The sequence below is a fragment of the Musa acuminata genome, chromosome BXJ2-4 (assembly GCF_036884655.1).
Source record: "Musa acuminata AAA Group cultivar baxijiao chromosome BXJ2-4, Cavendish_Baxijiao_AAA, whole genome shotgun sequence".
NCBI classification, from domain to species: Eukaryota; Viridiplantae; Streptophyta; class Magnoliopsida; order Zingiberales; family Musaceae; genus Musa; species Musa acuminata.
This window is the reverse complement of record NC_088341.1, coordinates 9,033,703-9,053,041: the sequence shown is the minus strand read 5'-3', so window position 1 is coordinate 9,053,041 and position 19,339 is coordinate 9,033,703. Positions and strand designations below refer to the sequence as shown.

Below are 19,339 nucleotides of genomic sequence, written 5' to 3'. Positions count from 1 at the left end.
TCTCAGTGTTTCGAGATTTCTTTGGGGTCTAATTCTTTAAAAAGATAAAGTCATAAAGTGGACAATTTTGTATTATAGAAGTCAAGTGTTATCTTTAAATCTGACAATTCATGCCGATAAGGACGAATAGGACAAATGATAGCTCATCAACTTATCTGAAAAATATAGGTAATATATAATATAAGGAAGTTAAACAATGACACCACCACAATATATCTCCATAATGTTCTACTCACTCATTCACTTGTGCACCAAACAAATAATTGTGCCCAAGTCTCTCTCTCTCTCTCTCTTCCTCTTTCAGTGCATCATTCTGTCTTATATTTTAGTAATATTCTTGATGATCTAAACAAATGTTGATCTCGAACACAGTACAGAAAGATACGAGTTCTGAGTTTGCACAACTTCCAGTGTTGCAACTCACCGACACTTCTTGTGCATTACATCACCAACAAAACATACAGTCTTCGTCGGATGGTTATGTTGGAGAGTGAGAGAGGCAAGTGCTGACAGAACTTACTGTACCACTTCGGAAAATGTCAAGTGATGAAAGAGACGTACCAAAAAAGACTGCTGTTGCAATTGTTTAGAATGGAAGTGAAGCTTATCCTCCATTGCATGAAGAAATAGTAATCTGCTTATTATTATCAACACTCACTGTTCATCAGCTTTGATTATATGGTGGAGAGGTTATTATCAACTTATCAAATGTTCTAATAGTTAATAGGCAAATTCATTTGTTTCTCACGAACATCTCCCTTTGTTAATTTTGTTGGTCTCAACTTTTCTACATTTATAGAAATATAATCATATTATTATGTGTTTATAAAGCATAAGCCATGAAAAGATCTATCAAAGTATTTATCAGTTAAGCTTGTATTTAGGACATATACTATTAATGAGTGTTTTGGCATTATCAAAAAATAGACTCTCGGTAAGAAGTTTAGCAATAAATGGCGAAAAACAAACTTTTAAGAGGAATTAATTCATGATTAATCTTTTGAACCTTACTTTGAATATAGGAACAGTTAATGCTATGCATTCATTTCATATTTTAACTTACCCTGTCAGTTACCCTTTCCAATAGGAGACTTCTAATTTTGGTGGGACCCGTATCGATGTCCAATAGCAAGGCAGGTAAGGATTGTAAGTTGGCAGCGGGTAGGGGACCGTTGTCGCCGACCCACCACCCCGGACGTGCTCTTTGTTTTGGGCCCGATTGGGCCAAAGCTTAACTGACACAAGTAAAAAGCCCACGAAATGTACGGTATAGATCGTTCGACTCGCGAAACGAACGGCTGATGCATCACCGAATGGTACGTGTCCGCGATGGAAGACGGCCACTGGAAACCACGAACGACACGCCGCTGGCCAATCACCAGCCCTGCATTCCCGATCCGACGGTTCGAAGCGTCCGCTACGCCATCTCGATCGTTCCCAAGGAGCCGTTATTCTCTCTCCTTTCCTCTTTTATGCGTCCCCCCTCAATCTTAAGACTGATCGTGTTGTTTTTCCTTTTTTTGAAACCCTAGATCCTCTCTCTCTCTCTCTCTTCCTCGCGGCGATCCGAAATGGATAAAGCCAAGCTTTTTGTCCTAATTCGGTTCGAAGCCAGCTCATCCTATTGGTAAAGGATCCATCTTTCGATCGGAGCTGGGATTTCCAGGCGCCGTTCTGGCGGATTGGATGAGGGAACTGTCGCAAAGGTGAGAGCTTTGGCCTCCGATCTGTTGTTTGCGGCTTCCCCTAGAACTTTTTTCTTGTTTGAATCATCTTGTCGGTATGATCCGATGATGGCTGCGGTATTAGGGTTTTGTTGAAGGTGAGGTAGAGCTCCATGAAGATGGCTACTGGAACCCCAATGGGTGGGAGTTTTGATGATGATTTCGAGAGGGATATCGAGGCTTTGGTCCGGGAGCAACATCAAAGTAGAGCTGCCTTTGATCTCGACCGGGATGAGCTGAGCTTCCGTAGTGGTAGCGCGCCTCCCACTGTGGAGGGATCAAGAAATGCCTTTGGGAGCTTGTTTGGGCAGGATGTCTTCGCTGAGACCGCCTGCCACCTCGGTGGTCAGGATTCCAGGGGCTTGCTATCTGAAGAGGATTTGAGGTCGCATCCAGCTTATTTATCGTATTATTATTCAAACGAGAATCTAAATCCGAGGATGCCTCCACCGGCTATATCGAAGGAAGACTGGCGTGCACAACAGAGGTTTCATGGTGGGACATCTTCATTCGGAGGGATTGGTGATAGGCGGAGGAAGAAAGAATCCATGGATGGCGATGGCCAGAGCAGCTCCCTTTTCTCATTGCAACCAGGTTTCCTGATGCATGATGGCGAACGGGACATGCTGGAGGCCAGCAGAGGGGTACTGCCGCCGAATCTGTCTCAGCAACAGTCAGGAGAATGGATTGAGAGTACCGATGGGCTCATCGGGCTGCCAGATGTTGGGCTTGGCATGAGGAGAAAGAGTTTTGCAGATGTACTGCAGGTAGCTAAGCCTTTCCCTTTTTCTTCTGAATTTCCAAGTTTACCAAATTGCCTTTTAAAGCACAGTCGGAATAAATCTACGTTTCAATGGTAATTTACTAGTCATTTAACTTATCTAACTTCTTATATTAAGCAGTTTAAAAATTATTTCTCCAAGAGATTTTCATCAGTCACCCTCTGATTGTGACTGAGAGGAATGGTGTAGGATGTTGTATGATTAGTTGAGTAAAATTTGACTTGATGAAACATAATTTGACTAGATGAATAAAATTTGATGTAACATTTTATGTTCCTTTATCCTTTTATGTTGCACAGTTCTATTAAACTGATGTGTTTGATAAATTAGGAAGCATTAGTTTTATGTGGTATATTTTTCATGAATGTAGCGGCCTGTAATTTTTGTACATTCAATTTGTGATAATTAGGCTTACAACTTATTTGCAAATTGTAACTGTTCCTGCAAAGATTATCCGTCGTCATGGTTTCTATATGGTGTCACCTATAAGTTTGAGAATAGATCAACACAAGTTTTTCCTGTCATGGATGGGCATGCAGATTTTCCCGCCATTGGAAGTTTTATTATTGGGGATTATAATTGAACTTTCTATGAACTTCTTGAGTATCTATAAGCTACCTTCTTGGTCATGATTTTAAGCTGAGCACAAGAGCTCTTAGGAATAATCTTATATATAATCCTGAATTTAAGCACGTGATAAATGATTTTGTTTGTCTCACCTAAATGTTTGAATCGAAAGTATATGAGCTCTCATGATGATTTAGAGTCATTAATTCTGCAAGCTCTGTCTAATTGCTTCTTGTGATTTGGTTTTCTATCTTTCCTTGAAGTTCTCTGCTTATATATTTTTTAGTTATCTGATGTTAGTATTCTGCTTGAAAATATATTCATGTCTTAGGCTCATCTAGACCAAATTTAATTTGCAGGAGGATCTCAGGCGCCCATCTTCTGCCATTGGGCATATTTCTCATCCTGTTAGCCGTAATAGATATGATAATGTATAGTTGATGGAACAGTTGATTATGACTGTAGCTTTTAACAGAATGCATAACTACACTTAAAAAAAACATAATACATTACTACATGCATACATCTTTAGATGGGAGTTTGTGGGCTAGATATTTCTCCCCATTTTGATTAGTTTCCAATAAAATGTCTTTGTTCACTTTTTTTGCTAGTGATGTCTTTTCAATTGCAATACTTTGCTACATTATCAAGACACTTAAATTCATCTTCCTTTTTTAGCTGTTACAAACATCAGCTTTATTCTTGAACTCATAATTAACCTTGCTTCTTTCCTGTAACATGTTCAAGATTATTTTGTACCACAAGGCTATGAACATCTTCCTCTAATGTATGATGATGTTGTAATATTTACTTAAGGTTACTTCTACTAGTTATTGTTACATTCTACCTTATACTATATTTGGAATTTGAGCTTTAGCACATTCAGTTTAGGCAAGCTTTGGAGGTTTGGTGTAATGACAAGATCCAGCTATCTAGCTGCAAAAATTTATATTTATCTGCTTTTTCCCCAGATCCTTGTGATTATAAACCAGCCTTCACTTGTTTTCCTTAAAGGTTGTTTAACATTCACAAATTTATATGTTGCTTTAATATCTTGTATTATTGCTCCTTCACTTCCTTCACTGGTGAATTTTGATCATGATATTAGAAGTTTAGTATACTGTTGGAGTACGCAACTGGATATTCCTTTCGGAGCACGTGGACTTCCTTTGTGATCATGAACACAAGGAAGTATATTGTCATGTCTCTGTTACACTATTGCATTTTTTGATTCAAACACATTAACAGCTAGCTAGACTAAAAGTTGCTTTGCTTGAGAAAGGATGCTATTGTGGTGGCAGTGATTACCTTGGTGGTGACTATAGCAGTAATGGTGGTGGCATTATTGGCTGATGGTTGTGACGGGAGTGGTGGTGATGGTGGCAACAAGATAGTGACAGTTGTTGTTATGACAGCTTGTGTTGGTGGTGGTGATGGAAGTCACTTCAAAATTGTGTTACATTTCAACATAAATTTTCCAATAAGATACATCTAAAATTTTTGCTTCCACGGGAAGCCCCTTTTAAAAATGTGTTACCAAAAAACATAAATTTTGCAAAAGTGGCATAGTTTACTTTAAAAGCTGCAATAATCCCTTTCATAAGCTGAGCCAAATATACAATCTGTAGATGTAACTTTTTTATGTTCCTTTATCCTTTTCTGTTGCACAGTTCTATTAAACTAATGTGTTTTCTAAACCAGGAAACTAATCTTTTTTACATTCAATTTGTGATAATTAGGCTTGCAACTTATTTGCAAATTATAACTGTTCCAGCAAAGATTATCCTTCGTCGTGGTTTCTATATGGTGTCACCTATAAGTTTGAGAATAGAACAATAGAAGTTTTTTCCTGTCATGGATGGGCATGCAGATTTCTTCAGTAGAAGTTATATTATTGGATATTCTAATCAAATTTTCCAGGAACTCTTGAGTATCTATAAGCTACCTTCCTGTCCATGATTTTAATCTGAGCACAAGAGCTCTTAGGAAAAGCAATAACCTTGTTCGTCACATCCTGAATTTATGCATGTAATAAATGATTTTGTTTGTCTCACTTGAATGTTTGAATTGAAAGCATATGGGCTCTCATGATGATTTAGACTCATTAATTCTACAAGGTCTGTGTAATTGCTTCTTGTGATTTGGTTTTCTATCTTTCCTTGAAGTTCTCTGCTTATATCCTTTTTAGTTATCTGATGTTAGTATTCTGCTTGATAATATATTCATGTCTTGGGCTCATCTAGACCAAATTTAATTTGCAGGAGGAATTCAGCCGCCCGTCTTCTGCCATTGGGCATATTTCTCGTCCAGTTAGCCGTAATACATATGATAATGTTGATCCGATAAGAGCTTCAGATTCACCGCTGATGCAGCTTCAGAGTGGTTCAGAAGGTTTAGGTGGCATTCAATCTGGAACAACTTCCTCCAGTCTTACTAGGGTTCAGAGCCTTGGGGCCTCAATTTCTCATTCCTTTGCATCTGCATTGGCTTCCTCCCTTTCTAGAAGTACAACCCCTGATCCTCAATTAATTCGGAGATCTCCAAGCCCCTGCCTTCCACCTGTGGGAGTGAGAAATAGTGATAGTGATAGATCAAATGGCTTAGGTGGTGTTTCCTCTCATATGGCTGACTATGGTGATCTTGTGTCTGCTTTATCCGACTTTAACTTATCTGGAAAAATATCATTAGATGGAGAGTGCCACGTACCAGCTCAGCTTGATGAGCAATTTCGTAATCAAACCGAATTGCTTTATGATGGTGATAACCGACAATATCTGCAGCAAAAGGTCATCGATAAGCCCATGTCACCGTTGTTAAAAAATTCCACTAATGTTGTTGGGTACAGTGATCCATCTAAAAGAACCGGTAGTTTAACAGAGATGGGCTTATCTGAATTAACTTCTGATGGGCAAATGAACTTGCCGAAGCAACCCTCCTATACTAATGTTTACAAGAAAGTACCTTCTGTGGGTACAACAATTTCTAAAAGTTTATATCCAAATGCTGATGTGCCGAACATTGACTTCAGTGGCTCAAATTCAAAATCTTATACTGGTGGTCATGGACTACAAACAATGGTAAACAATAGGTTAGATGAAGGTAATCATCCTTTCTTTTCTTCATTTTCTTTCTTCTTTTTCTACTGCTATATATTTACATACTAATATATTGTGCATTTGCATTCATGAATTTCTTCACATATTTGGCCATAGCTATTTTTTTTAAGTATATAATTTACACTTGGATGTGTCTTGTCTACATGTTTACATATCAATATATCATGTACAGCATATTTTTTTATGTCCAACTCAATTGGGAATATTGATGGTTGGTGCAGAAGGACAATATCTGAACACAAGTGGGAACCAGGTGGGCTCTGGTTTCCAGGGTCCAATTATGGACTCCTTGTATGCCCAGTATTTAAGGAGTACTTCTGATTCGTTAGTACGTGGTCCTGGGAACTTGGATCACTATTCAGGAATGAATTATCTTGGTTCCTCACAGATGAATTTGCCCGAGTATCAAACTGCATATCTTGGAGCCTTGCTTGCGCAACAAAAATTACAATATAGCATGCCTCTTCTGAGCAAATCTGGTGGTTTAAATCATGGCTTCAGCAGCAGTCATGCTTTTGGTATTGGTATGCCATATCCAGGAAGTCCATCATCTACTACCATTCACTCTCCTAATTTGGGTTCTGGAAGTCCTGTAAGGCTTAATGAGCGGCTGTCTCGCATCCCTTCCAGTATGAGAAGTGCACCTGGAGGGTCCATTGGATCATGGATCACAGAAAATGGTACCATGAAAGAAGGTTACATGTCATCTTTATTGGAAGAATTTAAGAACAACAAAACACGATCCTTCGAGCTCTCAGATATTGTAGGGCATGTTGTTGAATTCAGGTAGCCTTTTGTTGATTCCTTACAGATTCATGTCTTTCAGATTTTATGCAAGGTTTTAGAACTCAGGATCGGATATGGGATAATTTAACAAAAATTGCATCTGATTGTATTGGTCAGATTGGACATTACAGATTGGAGGATTGGTGGCTGCAAAGTTTATCACTATTTACCTCAGAAATTTAAATTATTGTGTATCATTTTGTTGAAAATTCCAAGTTTGATGCTAATAATTTATATGTTTATAATTGTTTGAAACTTGATAATGGGATTACTACATAAAATTTCAAATTTATCTATGTGCTTGTTTCTGATTGTATTTTATGCCACAATTTCATGGTTTTATATGTACCATAATTCATTCTATCTATCATGTATCTGTCCATTACATCATTTGTTAGTTATATAGCAGCAAATCTCATGTTTGTTGCTTCCTGTTTGTTTTATGTTATAATATGCATGCTATTATGTGATACGTAGATTATGCATGATATCATGTACTATATTTTGCAAAATCATGCATGCCAATTTTTTGAGGCAATCTGTGGCCGACCAAAGAACTGATTTGTTGTATCAGTTTGGATTGATCAATCTTTTACATTATGATTTTATTTATAGATAACTTAAGACTGAATGATGTTCTCATTTCCTTTTCCAGTGCGGACCAATTCGGAAGTCGTTTTATACAACAAAAACTCGAGACTGCTTCAGTTGAAGAGAAAAATAAGATCTTTCCTGAGATACTTCCGAAAGCTCATTCTTTGATGACTGATGTTTTTGGGAATTATGTCATCCAGAAAGTATGAACTCTATGCTAACAAATCAACCCTTGAATTCTATTCATGAAATATTTTAATGTTTATCATCACTTTAATTGCAGTTCTTCGAGCATGGTACAGAAATTCAGAGAACGCAACTTGCAAGCCAACTTAAGGGCCATGTTTTGCCTCTCAGTCTTCAAATGTATGGTTGTAGAGTAATCCAGAAGGTCTGAATATGAGTAATCTCTTACCTTTCATTCAAGGGATATTTACATTTGGTTTTTGTTTATTTTTTGTGTTTTGCATATTAATCTTTCTTACTTTAGATAATTTGGATCTGATGATAGTACTAAGATACAGACTTCGCCTTATCGGTTTGTATTGCTGTATTGGTCGATTGTTGGTATGATACGTATGAATCTGTACTGACATATTGTGTGTCGGTATAGCGGCATGTATCGACGACACAGAAAAATTGCTAACAATAGCTCCAAAAAAATCGAAAAAAGGTTAGATTAGAGTTTTTAAGTTGAAAATAAATATAAATTTTATATAATTTTAGCAAAAATAATCTAAATTAGGAAAGAATAGTGACATTGTTTTCAAGTGTTGAGGTATAGCTTTATGGTACGTTTCAGATTGTCCTTCCATTAATATTGAATTATCTATAAAGAAATAATTTGAATTGTTAGATTATTTTTTAAACAACTTAATCTTTAAGATTCAAGTGAATTAAGCAATCAATCGATGTACACTTTGTTCTATCACCAAAAAGAACGATAGGACTCCATGGGCGGTGGATCAAGGTCCTTGATCCTATGTATCTATATATCAATATGATATGTTTGTTGGACCTAATCTTGAAATTGATCTCACGACATAATATGCTGATACACCGTATGACATTGGTGCATCAATGTGGTGATGATAATAGTTTGATTGCTGTGAACTACACGTGTTTGAGGTAGCTCTTGAGGCAAATACGATTGTGACATGTATTGATGCGGAGCATGGAGAATGTCAGAACTTTTACTTTCGCCACTGATTTGTTACTACGTATCATAAGATCGATCACCGTATTGTTGCTCAGAGAAGAATGACCAACTATCATCGTATTGTTGGTCGTAAGATTCTCCATAATACGATAGCTTCGCTTTGTATCTATGTCGTGTAGTATCTGTACCTTGTTGAATTCCATGATCTGAATCCTGGGTGGCATACGTAAAATACTGCTCCTTGGTCAATACACCACCCTCAAACTGTGTAGATGAGACTAGTGACTTCTGACGTCGCTGCTGTCAACAATCGAGACACTATTGTCCACGTTGTTGCCATGTCTCCAAATCGAGTGGGTTACTGAATGTGATTGAGGTGGCTTGTCGTTCGACTTGATTTTTTCCAAAGGTACAACTGATTCTACTATCTTCCCCTTTGCCTTTGCATGCTGGGCGGACGACTATGATGATTAGAGATCTTTAGGTCCTCGAGTAGTCTGACTCGATATTGTTTGGCTCCTTCCGTCATATTCTGATCGAGGGGGATTTTCCTCCTGCTGGGGATGTGCTTCTTCTTCTTCTATTGTCTCGATGATAAAATGTGAAGGACGTGGAGGATCTCTAAACTCATCAAGTAGAGGATCCTCTTTGTTCTCTGTTGCTTCGACCCACTCTAACATCGATTGTGAATCTTCATTGCAGTGTTAGAGGTCGATGGGATTAATCTCTGGTTCCTTTGGCTCCTTGTTTAACTTGGCACATCATAACTTTAGCCGCATGTTGTAGTAGATATATACTAGTTTATCCAATAGTTTATATGATAATTTGTTGTGGACCTTCATGTGAATCAATGTGAACGTTGACCAATTACTTTCACAACCACTAGATATTGTATATCAATAAAAATTTAAAAAGAGAATGCATACCTCTTTATTAGAGTTATTTTCCTCTAACCTAAGTGTTAATCCTTCCAAAATTAGTCTCTCAAATCCAATTCACAAATCACAACTTTGTTGAGTTTAAGAGAGTGAAAATGTGAGTGAGAGAGTTTAAGGGAGTGAATTGGGTTGAAAGAGGGGGGAGGAAGGGTTTAAAAATCCTTCCCTTTGGTTCAAACGATCAAATTGACCGTTTAAAACAGGGCAATCTCGGCCCTTGATCAGTATCGGTTGAAATCTGATTGTTACTGACCAGTATAGGTCGATAATGGTTGGATTTCGATCATTCCGACCAGTACAGACCCCGTATCGCTTGATACGGGGTCATGTTACATCTACCACCTTATACAAGGTAGTCTATGTACTGGTGCCCTACGGACCGGTATGTATTGCCTGTGGTACAGCGAACCTTGCTGGTATAAATTTGGATTGCCAAATTAATTGGCTAATGTAATGTAATTTGTAACTTCTGAGATTTTGTTTATCAGGCTCACATTTAAGACAATGAAAAGATGAGGGTTAGTTGCAGCAATGTCCATAAACTATGCTCGAGGTGGCACTTCAAGTATTTAATTTGTTTCTCCTCATATTGGTCCCTCAATCTTAGAATGATAAGACACCATTTTCCTTAGGTCCACCAAGGCCGCTGGATTGCCACAAACCACCATCTGCAATCAATAGAAGTTATTTTATTTGGTTTTCTGTTGATGTGTCCATTTTTATGGCATCAGTCCCTAAGAGAAGACTCATCTCTTCTTGCTCTCTTTGCTTCCACCCCCTCCTCCACCTCCTCCTAACCTTCTCTACCTCCACCTTTACCACCTCTTTCGTCTCTTTGTGCACCATCTTTTACCCCTCTACCTTGCTTGCCTCTCCCTCCACCATCATCCTCACCTCCTTCGCCTGCACTTCTTGCTCTTCCTTCTTATCCTTCCAGTCTTTTTCTTCTCTTCTCCTCTTTTTCGTCTTTTCCTTGCCTTTGTTGTTCCTCTCTCTCTTATACTTCTCTCTTATACATCAGTCCCTAAGAGAAGACTCATCTCTTCTTGCTCTCTTTGCTTCCACCCCCTCCTCCACCTCCTCCTAACCTTCTCTACCTCCACCTTTACCACCTCTTTCGTCTCTTTGTGCACCATCTTTTACCCCTCTACCTTGCTTGCCTCTCCCTCCACCATCATCCTCACCTCCTTCGCCTGCACTTCTTGCTCTTCCTTCTTATCCTTCCAGTCTTTTTCTTCTCTTCTCCTCTTTTTCGTCTTTTCCTTGCCTTTGTTGTTCCTCTCTCTCTTATACTTCTTCTTCCATACCCATTCAAAGCCCTAATTTGGGGATGGTAATTGATGTGGCAAATATGGTCATGTCAACAGGCAACTAAATAGTAGTTTTAAACTTTTAATGCTTGCAGATGGTTTGTTTTACCAACTAGGCAGCCTTTAACGTGCAAGGGACAAACAGTGCACTTTGCAAAGTTGAGGACGAATATGAACACGAAAAAAATTGAAGATTTTCATTGTCACTCTGAGCTGAAATTAGGGGCTAATGTTGCTATTTATTAAAATAGAAAACTCTTAAACAATTTAAGTTCTAATGGCCAATAGTTGTAGACAATTTGAATTATAGGAGTTCCAACTATCATAAAATTTGTGAATATCAAGACTTACTGAATTGCAATATCTGTAATCTTAGACTAATGGAACAAGAGACTAATAATAAAATTTGAGGCACATTATAAATTATTCAACAACAACAAAAATCTGTAGTGTCCCAACTAGCACATTAAGAATTATTATTGATTTGATGCCTAACATGACTATGAGCAAGAAATTTAAACCTCTGCAACAGATCTTGTAATTGTGAGACAAAGTGCTAAGTTAAAAAAAAAAAATCAGTGCTGCTCATTGTTTTAAGTGGCATGTTAGTGAGAGGAATGCAGGAGAGTATGATGTTTCTCAAGTAGTTGTAATTCTAGTGTAACAAACTTTGTTTCTGTGATATAAAGTTAAAATGCTATTAGGGCTATAATCAACAGGGATTTTATCATGAAGAAATCTCTTTGTGGTTGGGTAAGAGCTGATCAGCCTAGCTAATTGTTGAATGCATAAATCTATTATCTTTTGCATGTATCAATATTATGGACTGAGTAGACTCCTTAATGAGTTTGGAATGGAGATGAATAATCAATCTCTTACGAAGTCTCAGTGTCATGGGTTTAGATATGTACATTTTGTTGTTATTCATATGTATTTTCATAATTATCATTAGTTAATTGTTTTTAAGTTTTTGAAGTCCAATTTTGAGTTTATCTGGTACCTAAAGTTCCTAGTATAGTTATGTTACAAGCTAAGCAAATTGTTTAGCTTTTAATAATCATATTTGGAAGGTTATAAAGTTTTTTTTCATGGAGATGATTACAAAAGAAAGTTCTTGCATAAAAGTCCTAAAAAAGAACATTGCTTTTTATCTTTGCTTAAGTTTCATTGAACTTTGAAGCATTTCAAGATGATGAATTGAACATCTAATATAATGTTAGTGTTGGTAGTTTGCTATCTACATGTTGATTTTCTCATCATAATGCCTGATTTTGTATTCAAAATTTGCTTACTCACATCATATAGTGCAACATAAATTCATTATATGATTTCTCCCTGGACATGCTATAAGGCTTCTCATGCATTTGATGTTGTTCTCAGAAAGTTTGGCTCATGTTCTTTTGGCAGGCATTAGAAGTGGTTGATGTAAATGAGCAAACTGAGATGGTGTTGGAGCTTGATGGACAAATAATGAAATGTGTTCGGGATCAGAACGGCAACCATGTAATCCAGAAATGTATTGAATGTGTCCCACAGGAAAAAATTAAATTCATAATTGAATCATTCTATGGGCATGTCGTGGCACTGTCCACCCACCCATATGGTTGTCGAGTTATACAGGTAGTACAAAATCCATTTTTTTTATTGCATATAAGACCGATTACACAAGTGATACTGTCTGGTCTTTTGCTCGAATATGTTTCTCTTGTTCTATCGCTGGTATATTACATCTTTTATATGGCAGAGAGTGCTGGAGCATTGTGATGATCCAAAAACTCAGAGCATTATGATGGATGAAATCAGGCAATCTGTTTGTACTTTGGCACAAGATCAATATGGGAATTATGTTATTCAAGTAGGTTATTTTATCGGTTAACTTAATTGGTTTACCTATTCTTTATGTGCATTATGTTCCTGTGGTGGAATGTGGTTTTTGTGTTTACCACTCTGTTTAAATTCATGAGTTGCAGTAAGGTTGTAATAAGAAGTTTTTTGTTATTTCAAAATAATGCTTTTTTGCTTCAAGATATGGTTTTTTTTAGATAAAAAATTGATAATTTAAATTTGATCCTGAGATATTTGTTGATAGAGCCAAGATGGTAGTTTTTAAAATTGCCCTTGAAACATTGTGTTTTGTATTGAAATAGCACATTTAAGTGGGGAGGCATAGTGTTGTTCTGATAACATTAAAAGCACCATATCATAACTTTATATTCACAATCCACACTTGAGACGTAACTTTAAGTTAAAGGAACTAGATTCTGTTAGTCCAATCACTATCGCCCCTTACAGGATGTTTGATACTTCCATCTTGGAAAAGTTAGCAGATTTGTTTTTTCCCAAACAAGAGGATAGCCTACTGTTACTTTCTAAACCTTGATTTGTAAAAGATGAAATACGTTAGATATGATGAAAAAGAGGTGTGATGAGAAAGATTTTATATAAAGGGCTGCTTACTTTCATTAGGAAAATATCATTTGGATCTTGTTTTGATGCTTGATACCAGATATTTTTCTTGCAAATGGAACATACTAGAGACTTTATTTTTGATAGGTTAAGAAGCCATGTAATTTATTGAAATTAAGAATGTTTTGACTAAAGTATTATGGGTGGCCCACTGCACAAGTCTCCTGCCAACATCAGGTGTGAAGGACTGCCAACATGGAAAGAGTTTGTTTGGTTATTTGAATCTTGGTCACTTAGATTGCAAAAGAACCTTAGTGTGATGTTTAGGCCCCACCATCTTAAACCTGTCTCGATTTCATGGATTTTAATTTGATTGAATTGCCACAGGGACACTGTAGGTCCTTGCTGTATGAATTGTTACGATTTGGATATGGAGATCCAAAAGATCAATGATATGTTTTAGAATATCATACTATGCCTTGCAAAGTGATCGATTGGCTGGTTATCAAATTTACACTGTTTCTTCCAAAGAGTCACATAATGCTTTTACTTCCACTGCTTTGTTTTGTCATGCGTATTCTAGATTAACAAGACTTATATTTTGCTTCTTTAAACAACTTGTACTTGTTGATTTGACAAGGAGCTAAAGGTGAAAAAACTTGGAAGGAATAAATAATAGAAACAAGATGACCTTTATATCTTGTTTTTGTTGTCATTACATATGCTTCAAATAGTTGTATTAGTCTCTGATACTTGTATTGATTTGTTATGATGTCGTTGCTATTTTTTAAAAGAAATATTACATTAAATGATATACATGATGCTCATATGTGGACCTTGAACTTGAGACCTATCACTCGTGCAACAATCAACTAATTGCATAAACTTCCCATAATTTTGCTATTCTGTCTATTTCATGTTATGCTTGTTATTTTTTACCTCTCTTTAAGGTACTATCAATGGTTCTTTATTATGCTTATTGTCCATATTCTATTCTTTATTAAGATTTATATAATTCATTGTGAACTAACTTGGTTTCCCTGCTTGTTTTTATTAGCATGTTTTGCAGCATGGTAAACAAGAAGAACGTTCTGATATTATATGTCAGCTCACTGGACAGATAGTAAAGATGAGCCAACAAAAATATGCTTCAAATGTTGTTGAGAAATGCTTGACCTATGGGACCGCTGAAGAGCGTCAACTTTTAATAAATGAAATGCTTGGTTCAACTGATGAAAATGAACCCTTACAGGTATATTTATACACACTTCTTAATTATTTGATTCACAAGATCTAATGAATCAAGGTGGTGTCTTTTAGGTTTTAGAATTATTAGTTGGTTTATTTTCTTATATGAATTGATGGAACCATATGACAACACTATAGTGGAAAAAATTCAATGATTCTATTTTAGTGGATAGTGGATACTTTGGAGGAGGATGGTAGTTGTGGTGGCCAAGGATTGTTGTTTTGTGTCCCTGATCAAACCGGTTCTAGGAAGAAGAGGAGGTGATGGATGAAGAGGGAGGAAGGAGGAAGGAGGAAGGAGGAAGGAAGAAGAGGAGGCGATGGATGAAGAAGAGGAAGCAAGAGGAAGAGGAAGGAGGAAGAGAAAGGAAGAAAAGGATATGGTGGTGGAGAAAGAGGAGGGAGGAGGCAGAAGAGGAAGAGGAGAAGAGGAGGTGGAAGCATACTAGGCGGCGGTCGATGGGCAGCGATGAGCGACTTCACAAGATATGAGGGCTCGAGGAATGTCACAAGCTGTGGCATGGAGCCTTCTCTCAAGAGGCTTGAGACTAAACGAGGACTTGGAGGTGAGGCAATGGTGAAGTGAAGCAATTTAATCTCTATGGGCAATGATGCAAGGTGGTGGCAAGGTGAGGCAGAATAGCGAGATTCACAAGCTTGTGGAAGTCAAGGGGGTCTTTAAATGTTTCCCTGGTTGAAGGAATTTAAAATGTTTTGGGCTGTCAAAGTGGCTGTCCATTTCTGTTAGACAGACTGGTTCTTCTGTGAAGGAGACCTGCTAGTGTCACGTCTTGCCAGCTGAATGGTTTGCTATGTATCAGCCAACATAAAATCAATACTTAAAAATCTTCCATTCTGCATAAGATACCTGGTCTTGTGTAATGGTCCAAAAAGAAGGAAGAAAAAGAAAGGATATAAGAAACTGGGGGGAATAGAAAGGATCACAAAGAAGTGAGAAAGCATTAAAGAATACAAAGAAAAGATTTTTAAAATTGAGATGTTTCTGCTGCTGACCACTTTCAGGCAGGTCTTTGTTAAGATATTGGTATGTTGATTGGCAATCGGTAAGTAGGTTTTACACTGCTAGATCTATGTACAGGGTTGACAGATTGGCAGGAAGTTTGATGGATTACAGGTTACTCTGAAAATGGAACTTCCATTCATAGTTTGAGGCCTCCCCCAGTTAGTGGTGATTGGGAATGTCATCTACAGGTATTTAGGTGGTGGCTTCTCAGATCCACTTGACAAATTGCCTGAGAAAATTTAAATATTTGTAAAAAATTAAAATGAAAGTATTTTGGTTGGTTCTCTTGTTACAAGTCTGGTTCTGGTAAAAACACAGTGTTTGTGACCTGAGGATGGTATGGACATTTATGTAACAAAGTCTCAGTCATTGTGTAAGACAGTTCTGGTGTTTTCCTAAAAATACTTGGTCCCTAACCAAATCAAGGACCCATGCATAACTGTTGTAAGTTCTGGTGATTTGCTATGCCTAAAGACTGAATAACTTATTCATTGGTTGATCCTGTTCCTAGACTTTCACATTGAACAGTAACATGCATGGGGGACCCTGTACTATCCAATTGAGCTGTTTGTTCTCTACTTTATATGGAAGTCGTACTAACTGAACCGATTTTTAATAGTTCCTCTTGTTTGCTACTTGAAAAGCAGAGATATATCATTTGATGGCATTTGAATAGGACAAACCTCCACTTGAGCCAATACCAAGGGTGTAAAGATGAAATTTGCAAATAAAGCATTACAATAAGAAATTGAAGTAGCCTCTAATGCCCTTAAGGGATTTTATTGGAAGGTTTTGTTGATAGCCAAGCTTCCCTGTGTCTGAAATTGTTAATGCATCAAATTTATGATTGGTTTTGTGAGTTGCACCATGATTATTTTCCCTTGCAACGGAATTATCCATTCATTTGATCCTTGCTTTTGTTTATATTTTTTGGACTTTGCTACCTCTATGACATTCACTGGATTTTTTTTGTCGTATCTTCATCAAAAGTGTAGATTTTTTTTTTGTCGGACCAAGTAGATATAGTAGGTTTTTTTGACTGTATAGAAGCAAGACCTTTACGCTCTGTAGCTTCCTGCTTGTATTGAACCCGATGTTGGTCCTGTTTGTTGTGTCCTTTTAGACATGCAACCATCAATTTGCCTAACCAACTCCAGTTCCAACTTGCATTCTGCATTGTGGTCTGCTTACATTACTGATTCACAACCTTCTACGACCCAGCAACTAGTAAAATCTGAACAAATTTCTTGCATTTCGAGGGTGGCTGCTGTGTGCAGCGTAGGTCAACTTCTTGGTATAACTCAAATTATCGATACATTTCAGTATCACTTGGAGCTCTAAATTCTCCTTTTTTTGTTATAGAAATAGTAGAAATCCTTATCCACATAGCTATTATCTAAATATGTCCCTGTCTTGTGTTTTTGTAACACATAAAGCATGTTTGATGATGGTAGTAAATAGCTCCATCTTCCCTTGATGGCTTTGGCTTGGTCTTGGGCAGCATAATTGTTGTGGGCTACTAACAATAACCTTTCATTATGAATGTGCAGTATGGACAATGGATTATAAGCATTAAATTATTTTAGCTCATTCATGCTGGTTCATAGTGGTGTTTTCTATGGTGATTAATCACCTTTTCTGTTATATTTTTATTTTTGAATTTGGTTCACAGGCAATGATGAAAGACCAATTTGCTAACTATGTTGTACAAAAGGTCCTTGAGACATGTGATGATCGAAACCGTGAACTAATTCTTTCACGCATCAAGGTTCACTTGAATGCACTGAAGAGGTACACATATGGAAAACATATAGTTGCCCGTGTCGAGAAGCTTGTTGCTGCAGGAGGTAAATCTGCTCTGACTCGGCGGTGATCCTCTACAAAATGCTGTCAAACTTTGCGCTAAATCATGTCTCCTCTGTCTTGCAGAAAGGCGCATTGGGCAGTCATCGTATTCATCTTGAGAAGCTGCAGTCTGACTCGATCGATGGCGTCCTTGTACAGATAACGAGGCGAGTGTAACCATCTACTTGTCTTTCTTTTCAGCATAAATGGCGAGTTTAAGCCGGACCTGCCTTAATGTAAATAAAAGATAGGCATGTTCAAATAAGAGTTTTCCCTGGATCTCATGTATATTTGCACCTGTATTCTGAGTAATAGATAAAGCAACAGCAATGTCATAATCAGAAATGATGTGTAGGGTAGCAGGTGGAGCCAAATGTAGAATGTTTGGCCTTTGAAATGTGTAACATTTCTAGAACTGTAAAGTTGACATAGTAATGGTTCTTATTAGAGGAGTGCAGGATGCTCTTCTGCTGCTAAGATGGTGCCTTCATCTCTTAAAAGCTTCTTTTCCTTTCACCAGATAAGATGATACTTGTGCATGCCATGTCCTTAGATGCTCCTAACAAAAGACATTGTTCTTCTGGCTGAAGCTACTTCTTATATCAAGAATGAAATACAAATGTGTATATATATACATTTGAGTACTGTTTCTTTCATAGTTCTATGTTCTTTTTCCTGAAATCTCTCAATTCCCATGACTTGGTTCCAATATTTTCCTCTTTAATTAATTATTCAAGCTTTTTGGTGGTTTTTATGATAATTCATAATTAATTTCTTTCATGGAAAATTCAAAATAATGACATGATAACTATTTGTGTTTGCTAAATGGAAGATACTGAGAACTTGATTATAATATAATCAAGATTTCAAATGTTGATTTTATGAAACGTATACTTCAATAATCATATAATGCAATTTGTTTTTATTTGTTTTAATTAATTTGTTTGACGGTATTGTAGGGCTAAAAATAATGTAACAGAAAATAACTGATCAATTCGTCCTTTACATCAATCACAACGGCCGTTGTCTCTAACAACATTCCTCAACACTTGCCGGTATAAACCAAAGCGCTAAGCCATTGATCTGGTCGACATGGGAATCGCGACGCTCTTCCCCCGCCCTCTTCCACCGCCGCTGCTGTTGCTAATGCTTCTCTTCCCACTCGAAGACGATCGCGCTCCTCATCTCTTCCCCTCCCCTTGTCAGGAATCAACCCAAAAGCCCACGTGCGTCTCACCTCCATCGATCGATCCCCGGATTCGGCATCGGTCGCCCCCCGCCGTGGAGCGGTCTGAAGCAGATCGGCTCCACTGTGCCGCTGAAGATCCACGCCCGAAAAGGTCTCCTCCTCTTCCTTCCAATTAATTATGGTTTTCTTTAACATCATCTTTCTTGAGATGAAGCTCCAGATAGCCACATTCCTGTGGTATCAGTGTGGTTCTAATGGACCATGCCATCATAAAGGGAAGCAACATTATGTGTGTATATATATGCATATTATACACACACACATATATATATATTTCATAACTCAAACTAAGAGTTACAAATGAAATCCAAAAGTGGCATCTCATGCTACAGGAACTTATGTAACCTCTTAGGATTGGATAATATATATCTTTCTTTAGAAAAAAAAAATATAAAAAAATAATTTACTATAATAAATAAGATGGACACATCCAATCATCCGCCTTAAGTTATTAGGGATACATTGCCTCAAAACTCTTAATCTAACTAAGAATATAATTCATCTAGAAATATTTATTTGATAGAAAATATGTATATATACATGATACATATATATTTATTCTTGGTTTTGTTTTGTATTCGTGAATATATG

At 37.2% G+C, this 19,339-nt stretch overlaps 1 protein-coding gene across 2 annotated transcripts; it reads left to right on the top strand.

Moving 5' to 3' along the window:
- Window positions 1-1,520: 1,520 nt before the first annotated feature.
- LOC135609895 (pumilio homolog 1-like) lies at window positions 1,521-17,976 on the top strand. Of its 2 annotated transcripts, XM_065103680.1 has the most exons (12): window positions 1,566-1,706; window positions 1,810-2,491; window positions 3,433-3,504; window positions 5,335-6,172; window positions 6,411-6,975; window positions 7,631-7,772; window positions 7,853-7,960; window positions 12,384-12,596; window positions 12,721-12,831; window positions 14,440-14,634; window positions 17,327-17,501; window positions 17,584-17,789. In XM_065103680.1, the coding sequence occupies exons 2-12, from the start codon at window positions 1,838-1,840 to the stop codon at window positions 17,616-17,618; spliced, it is 3,108 nt and encodes a 1,035-aa protein (XP_064959752.1). In that variant the 5' UTR covers window positions 1,566-1,706; window positions 1,810-1,837; the 3' UTR covers window positions 17,619-17,789. The 2 variants fall into 2 exon arrangements, with proteins under 2 accessions (XP_064959753.1, XP_064959752.1); XM_065103681.1 differs by lacking the exon at window positions 3,433-3,504 and having other exon boundaries at window positions 1,521-1,706; window positions 17,584-17,976.
- The last annotated feature ends 1,363 nt before the right edge of the window (window positions 17,977-19,339 follow it).